General features: G+C 47.3%; 1 protein-coding gene across 1 annotated transcript; it reads right to left on the bottom strand.

The window, feature by feature from the left end:
* Positions 1-3,257: 3,257 nt before the first annotated feature.
* BAMBI (BMP and activin membrane bound inhibitor) lies at positions 3,258-8,187 on the bottom strand. The gene is made up of 3 exons (XM_021543059.2): positions 8,004-8,187; positions 4,502-4,792; positions 3,258-4,058 (listed from the first exon to the last, which is right to left on the bottom strand). Exons 1-3 carry the CDS (start codon positions 8,077-8,079, stop codon positions 3,640-3,642), a joined length of 786 nt encoding a protein of 261 aa, XP_021398734.1. The 5' UTR covers positions 8,080-8,187; the 3' UTR covers positions 3,258-3,639.
* Positions 8,188-8,478: the final 291 nt, after the last annotated feature.

Below are 8,478 nucleotides of genomic sequence, written 5' to 3'. Positions count from 1 at the left end.
GATCCCTGGATTTACAACAACAGAGCAAGCGGTTGTACAACAAAAAACTGGATTCCGGGGTCCTGATAAGAGAAGACAAGCGTCCTGCGGCCGGAGCCTGAGCAGTCATCCCTCCGCTGACCTGGCCGAAGCAGCGGACCTCGGGGCTTTGTGCTGAACGCACACCGGGGCAAACGCGAGCTACCAGAAGGGGCTGCTTACTTTCAAGCTCTCCGCACAGCCTGTAATCACTCAATATTGAAACCAGATTTACAAGCTCTTTAGAGGAGAAGTTTGTGATTTCCAAAGCAGACGCATTTGGTATTTCAGAAAAAGGTCAAGCCCCCTGTGGAGTAAGGGGTTTTTAATAGAATCAGTTCAGCAGGAGTTAAGAGGAGACATACCAACCCAGCGGCTCCCAAAGCCGGGCGCGGCAGAGACACAAGAAAAGCTACAGCCATTATTGTTTTCAGGAAAGAATCAGAGAAAGAGAGAGGCACGGGGTATTGCCAAACTAAATCTTGGACATTTGATTTCATTTATTCCAATCCGAGAGACTTTCTCAGTTGGAAATAGAGGGCTGTCCTTACACTCCCCGGCTCGCAGGGGTTTCAAAGAAAGTAGTGCTTGTTTTTGTCTGCAGGAGAAACCTGAGAGTGCTTAGCACAATGGCAAATCCAGGCTCTTAACTCAGATGCATTTAAAAGGATAGCCTTCGATGACTGTCTCACTCTTCAGCCTCCAGCCCCTGGCCGGGCTCTTCAGCTATTAATACTTGCTGCCTGCCTCGCTGGGTTGGGTGAAGTGGCTGTCTAGGACTGCTTTGTTTCATGCTGGTACAGCACCTAGCAGCCGGGAAGCCCAGGGAACATCACTAAGGACCCTCCTTGTCACAGGAGTACAAATTTTTAAATAGTGCTGGGGCCTGCAGGCTGTATAAGCAGCCACTGCAGAAATACTGGTGATGAGGCTGGCTACTGCTGGCTCCAACGCCCTTTGGACTCTGCAGTCAGTGGTTTCAGTGAAAAGATTTGGGGCTCATTCCATAACTCACATAGCTGCTGCCAGACAGACACCAGAGCTCCTAACACAATTTCCTCCGTGTAAAGGCTTAAAAATAAATTGGAAATCCAGATTTCAAACTCTCCTGGTTTTGGCTGGGATAGAGTTAATTTTCTTCTTAGAAGAAAGCTTGGAAGACTCATAGCCCAGGAACTCCTAGGCCGTATCAGCTACCACACCTAAACTCCAAGTACCACCAGGTAACAGAAGCCCAGGAGATGGCAGCTGCTAAGCCAAGCCCCAGCCCCAGTGCTCCGCGGCCCTGCTGCCATGACTGCAGGGGATGGCAAACAAGCTCTTCTTTAAAACATCTCCACAGCAAGGGGCCAATTAGAGCATCCTGGTCTTACTAGCCTTTTAATGGCAAGCATAAATAGGCCCTTATGTATTCAAATCGGCAGCAAATGAGTAGTGAAGGTCACAGGATGCTTAAATGACTATACAACATGCTCCCTCTGATTGCTGGAGAAGGCACTTAAAAGGTTTAGCTATTAGATTTTTCTAACTTGTCTAGTCACAGTAACTACTGGGGCAGCTACAGATGATATTTCAAGTTTGTCTCTTTCAGCATCAAGTTCCCAGTCAGCCATTCCCAAAAAAAAAATACACTTGGCAGAGCAGACAACTGCCCTAGATTTTCAGATCAGTGCAAAGGAAGGGCAGAGCTCTTATAGGAAAGCAGCACTTCGAAAGGTCAGCCAGAAGACCACAGGCCAGATTCCAAGAGAAGTTGTGGCCACGTAACTTCTTAAACTTCAGCAGCAAAAGAGGTAGAAATCAGATGTAATGCTCTGCCTTAAAGCAACTCTCCAGGCACACTGAAGTAGTAAGAAGGGTCAGCAGCTTGAGGTACACAGATGAAACTAATCCTTCTAAACTGCACTTTAGTATTGCAAACATGGGCACAGTGGGACCTTGGCATTCCCAAGGCTCTCACTGCACTTGGCCCACATGAGTGTTTAACTGTAGAGGTAAATTTGCAATTTCAGTACCTCTGTTTGCACAGCCAAGTGACCAACTTATCTCCAACAAGAACCCTACCACATCGTTTAAGTGTACTTTCACATGAGCCTGTGACTTAGAGGGGCAGTTTTCCCTGCTTACATCCCTTTGCACTTCAGCCTGCACATCCCAAAGCAATCTACCACAGCAAACAGCACATGGGATCAGAGCATTGCTGCGTGGCTGTTGTAACCCCATGTGTGTTATCCCTTTCTCACTGCTGGCAACAGTAGCACCTCAGCATCACAGCCAGAACAGGAGGCAGACACATTTCTAAAGCTTCTTAAAGCATAGATGGATACTAGACACATGCCAGGTTTTATCTTCTGGAGCAGAATTTTGGATACTTCTTTCACCGCAATGTGGCTTCAGCCTTTTAAGCAAGTATACTTTAATTATTGCAAAGTCCAATATAGCAAGGAAAATAAATACAATAAATTCCTTGAATAATCCAGAGGTTGTTTTTAGCAACTAAGCATTGAATAAATGAAATTATAAAGTGGTGCCAACTAGCAGAAGGACTAAGAAGCACTTAAGTGCACAAATATCGGCCAGGATATGCAAGAACAGAAAAGGAGGAGTTGGAGATTAAAGTACGGTGTTGTTTCTTCAGTCCCACACAAAACTAAGAGCATATGATATTTAGTTACATGATAGAAGAGCAAGGCAGATGCTTTCCACTGTGCCCAGAAGGGTTATAAACAGGAAAAAAAAAAAAAAAACAAAAAAAAAAAACAACCAAACCTAATAGGCAGTGTAGTTTTGGGGTTTCCCTCTCCGCCCTCAGAAAAAGTTTGGGTGTAAAAAGTACAAAAGCAAAACAGATCATAGAAACAAGAATTGTGAGACAAGGGAGGAAAACCAGCTATAAAGTATTAGGAGTCACTTTCTGACACATTTTGCACAGAGGAAGTCTTTCTTCATTAACAGAGGAAGAAAAAGTCATCATCGCACAAAGCTCTGGAAGAATTCACTGAGGTTATGAATGAAACACAACAGCCAAGAACCAAGGATGTGGGTTCACTGCTACTTGAAGTTTAAAATAAAGATTCCACCTTCATTCTCAAATAACCACCTAAAGTCCTTTGCAGAGTAGGAAAGAGTCTGCTTTCAGAATCTAATTGTTATGCATGGCATTACCATGTACACCTTGATTTGTTTCCTACTGTTAACCACAAGAAAAGCCATTTTCCAAAACAGAAATCGCAAGCAAGTTTCAGAGAAAATATATATATTTTAAAAAATCTTTACAATAAGTCAGGAAACATAGGAGCTTGCATACAGTTTATTATAATAAATCAGTTCTCAGCTCCCTACAGTTCAGATAACCCTGGTGACAGTGTTTACAACTTCTATCTTTTGCTTTCGCAACTCTGAAGCAAACAATATATTTGAGTGTATTTTACTCTGTGCAAATAAGACAACTTTTGGAATCCTTCAGAAGAAATATCCAAGATTCTGTTTGCAGAGGTCCTTTGTTTCTCAAAGATGATTTATGAGAGTTTTTGTTTTAAGATAAAGTGCTCCTGTCCAGCAGAACCCAAAGGCCTTCAAGAGTTCAGAGAGTAAGTTTAGCTCAGATTAAAAAATAATTGGTCATACAAATTCCAGCTTCCCATGTCCGCTGTACATTCCCCAGTGGACTAGTGAAAGAATTTTATCATTGGTGAGGTCTGAATGTCTCATTTTATCACAGGTCATGCAGCAGTTCTCGTGACCAGTCACAGGCACCATGCATTCCAAGTCCAATTTTGCCACCTGCCCTTTTTTCGAATGATGTCCATGAAAACTGTAGTGCAAACGAGAGAGCATTTGCTGTCGTTGATCTTGCAGTCTCTTGTTTTCACTCCTGAGCATCCTCAAGGCCAGCATGATAAGAAGCACCAAGATTAGCCCACCAGCTATTGGAACAGCAATTACAGCTGCCCTGAACCATAACTCTTTCGAAGAAGTCAATTCTTGCACCTTGGTGATGAGATTCCTGCTGCTGTCATGTTGATATCTGCTCCCTTGTCCTGCAAAGGGGAAAGATGTGAAGCTTACTTCAGGATTTATAAGTACACTGATTTACATACAAGCATCTCCCTTACATCGCACACAGCCAAGTTTAAGGAGCAACTGCTACACACTGTGGTATCTACAGAAAATACCCCTGTAAAGAAAAGATTTCCAAGTCTGCTTATAACATGGAATTTCTTACCCCAATAGTCAGTTGAACTAGGAACACCACTCCCACTAACTTGGACATCATATCAAGATGGCAATAGAAACTTCCAATATTAATGCAGACAAAAAAGCTAACTGGCTGAGATGTTCCCCTGCATCCAGCCACCCACTTCTCCCTCTGGTGTCTCCACTTACATTAACAACTAAACCAATAACATCAGAGGCACAAGGTTTTGACTGTAGCTGGCCTTATGGCCTGAAGAGGGGTTTCACTGAAGCTTTATTGACCTACCTGAAGCATCACCCCTGGAAGGAGACAAAACATCATGTAATCCTCTGTAATTGCACATATCTTCATGACAGCATTCCAATGTGGACATGGTGGTGGTGCCAGAGTGGTTTTGTGCTTGTTTGGCTTGGCAGATATCAGCTGTGCTTGCAATAGAGTCCAAGCAGCCATGAGTAAGTGGGGAATGTGTATTCTGGGGATCAAGCAGTCTGGAGAAGCAGGCACTAAGCTCAGATTTGCACATATAGCCAGTTGCAACACAGTGTGCAGCATCACAGTAGCATCTGATTTCACCTAAAAAACAAAAATTGTGCAAGAAAGGTAAGAATTTGGTCCTCTAAGGACACCTCACCATATATACTTATTAGCCACATGCATCACACAACCAAACTCTGTGCCAGTTTTCAGATATCTCTCCAGGCTGCAGAGCCAAAAGAGCTGGGGCTGTTGCCTTCCCATCACTGTACAGCGCCTGCCTCTTGAAACCTTAATCCTTGTAAACGCCTTGGGGCACTTGCTTTAATGACTACTACTACAGTCCTTTGAATTAAAGCAAAAGCATTTCACTAAAACAGGGACTGGGGGGGGGGCGAGAAGGTTTTTTTTCCAAGGTAAATAACTAACAATTTTATAGTTACTTCCACTCGCTGTCAGCAGTTGCATTTAAGCACATTTAAAGTGAAATACCAGTTCTAAAAGCAACACACACTTTCAGTCCTAGAAGAAAGTCACATCTATGTTTTTAACCATTACTTCAGGAACAGCATTCTATTTTTATAAAAGTAACATATTTTTTTTTAATTGCACATAAGAACACAACAAAAATACCAGGCTTAAATATTTATGTGACAAATGAAAAAGAAAAACATGGAACTGCTGAATTGTTTATTACCTCTCAATACTGCCCCAAAATTTAAAAGGTTTAACTAACACCTTATAAAGCTATTAGCTAAAACCATTACCATCTAAGTCTGTCAGATTTTACTGTGTGCAACTGAGCAACTATTTCTAATTTCTACAGAAAGAGAAAATCTTTAGCTAGTTCTTCATGCAAAAAGACTTTTTAATCAATATTAGAGAATAAAATTGTTCCAGTTTCTAATTATTCTGCTCACCAGAGACAATGACTCTCAACTCAAATATGAAGTTTCTTAATGGAGTGAAACTGCAAGGCTAAAGGCTCCCCCTTGCCTCTCCCCAGTTTCACATGCAATCGAACATGCAGTAGAAAAGAGGAAACACTTAAGACTGAAAATCCTCTACCGGCTCTATGAAAAATATCAGGAAACCTCAAAAATTCCTGAAGGAAGCGATAAAAAAGTTCCCTTCATAAAATTCTTCATTTTGTGCTCTCCAAACTGCTCTGGTATGAATTAAACATGTCCTGTGCTGTAGCAAAAACATACTCTTTCTAGGCAAGTTGCAATTCAAACATAATTCAATGTCCCATCGAGCCAAGGTTTAAGAGGAAGTCAGATTTTGGAGACATCCTTGGAAGAATGGACTTAAAGCTACTTCTGGTGTGCCTACTGTACTTGCCACCATAGTAGCAGCAAGGCTTTCAAAGTTGACTGAATAGTCAAATGTCTTCCTCTTACAGTCTGTATTCTGAAAAAATAAATCTCCAGGCTTTCCTGCTGTCACCCCTTCTTATGATGTTACCTACCACCTACATCTAAAAAAAAAAACCCTGTTCTGTAAGATGTTAAAATCATCCCAAACAAGTTAGCTTCCCCTCGTCTGGGCTACCTTAATACTTTCCCCAAAATGCTACTGGAGGCTCCAGGCCTTGAAGTTCCCGCTGCTCTTTAATAACTCTACTTAATAGAAGCCAAATGATGGAGTGTCTCACTGTCTCCAGTCCAATTCCCTTGGGGTTTCAGACCAAGTAACCTAATTTTTCATGAATTCACACTCACTGTCATCCAGCATGTTACAGGAAAAAAGACTCAATTTTCTAAGCATTCTATATGAGGTCTCCCCCCTACCCCTCTGGAAAAAATAGCTTTCATAATTTTGCACTGTTAAGTGCAAGCTACAAACATGGCACAGTACCAAAGCTGACTGCTCTTTCATGAGCCTCAGCGCAATACGGGAATAAAGAGAAATAATACACATCTTCCATTTTATACAATCACTGCTTATACAATCACGTTAAAAAAAATCTACATGTTATTGCCCCAAGACAATATTTTAAACAAAATCTGTCAGGCTAGTCATCAGGTTAATTCAACTGCTTTTTAATTAAAGCCACGTTTTCAGTGAAACAAAATGAACTTTGTATTACTGTATTTCTGTCAATTCATAAAGTTTCTTCCTGTGCTATGCAAAAGGCCAGAAAGGGTATTTAGTATTTTGAAAGAGCGAACAATGCCCTTCTGTTCCCTCCTCTTTCTTGTTACTGTATATAGCTATTAAAGAAAAATGTCTGCTTTTAGTCAAGATGGCTACAGGAGAGACTGCAGGCTTCTCTTAAAGCTTTTGAAGTCAACAGCAGCCAGAAGTCTGTGATCCCCTAATTATATCATTATCAGGCACATAGTTTCAGTATCTGCGACTTCACATCACTCAGTCACTCCCTGTTCTGCCCGCTTTGATGGGGCCAGCAGGCTCCCCCCTGCACGCTGCAAGGCTGTTATTTAGGGTTAATTACAGCCTTCCTCCCAAAATAAATAAATACCGTCGCACATCACCACCACGCTAACTTATCCCTTACCCCCCTCCCCGGAGCACGACGATTACCGGCAGCCAGCGGGTCGCCTCTGCCCCCGAGGGCGCTCCCCGGGCGGCCAGACACGGAGCACAGCCCCCAGAGCTCCGGAGAGAGCACAGCCACCCCCAGCGAGCACAGCCCCCGGAGAGAGCACAGCCCCCGGAGAGAGCACAGCCCCCCGAGCCCCCGGAGAGAGCACAGCCACCCCCAGCGAGCACAGCCCCCCGAGGGAGCACAGCCACCCCCAGCGGGCACAGCCCCCAGAGAGAGCACAGCCCCCGGAGCCCCAGAGAGAGCACAGCCCCCGGAGAGAGCACAGCCCCCGGAGAGAGCACAGCCCCCGGAGAGAGCACAGCCCCCGGAGAGAGCACAGCCCCCGGAGAGAGCACAGCCCCCGGAGAGAGCACAGCCCCCGGAGCCCCGGAGAGAGCACAGCCCCCGGAGAGAGCACAGCCCCCGGAGAGAGCACAGCCCCCGGAGAGAGCACAGCCACCCCCAGCGAGCACAGCCCCCGGAGAGAGCACAGCCCCCGGAGCCCCGGAGAGAGCACAGCCACCCCGCGGGCGGGCACAGCCCCCAGAGCCCCCGCGGGCGGGCACAGCGCCCGGCGCGGCCGTCCCGCCCGGCACCGGCGGCCAGGTGGGAGGGGAGGGACACGGGGCGGCCGGCACAGGCCCGGCGGCTCCGCCAGCACCGCGGGGTCCCGAGGCAGCGCCGGGCCCGGCGGCTCGGGCGGCAGCTCCCGGGACCCCGCCCCGCCAGCCCCGCAGGCGCCCCGCCGCAGCCCCTCACCTCTGGTGAGCAGGACGGCCATGGCGCACAGCTCCAGTTGCAGCCAGATGAAGATGTAGCTGGAATGGCGATCCATTTACCCGGCGCCGCTCGCCGCAGCCCGCAGCACAGGCACGGCCGAGCCGCCGTCTCCCGCCCCTGCCCCGCCGGAGCGCCGAAGAGCCGCTCGCCAGCGGGCAGAGCCGTGGTGCGGCCACCGCTGCGGCGGCGGGCCAGGGGACGGCCGCGGCTCTGCGCCCTTCCCTCGCAGCTCCGCCACAGGAGCGGCAGCAGGAGCGGCGCGCTGGCGGGGCCCGGCGGGCGCTGCCTCACTGACACGGCGGCGGCGGCGCCCGCCCCGTAAATACGGCCTGCGCCGGGCGCCACCGGGCCCGCCCCGCCCCGCCCCGCCGCCCCATTGGCTGCGCCAGCCGCGAGTGGGCGGGGACTCGCTCCGCCCCGCCCTCCGGCCCCGCGCCGTGACCCGCGCCCCGCG

This window comes from Lonchura striata, chromosome 1 (assembly GCF_046129695.1).
Source record: "Lonchura striata isolate bLonStr1 chromosome 1, bLonStr1.mat, whole genome shotgun sequence".
Taxonomy (NCBI): Eukaryota; Metazoa; Chordata; class Aves; order Passeriformes; family Estrildidae; genus Lonchura; species Lonchura striata.
This window is presented reverse-complemented; position numbering and strand designations above follow the sequence as displayed.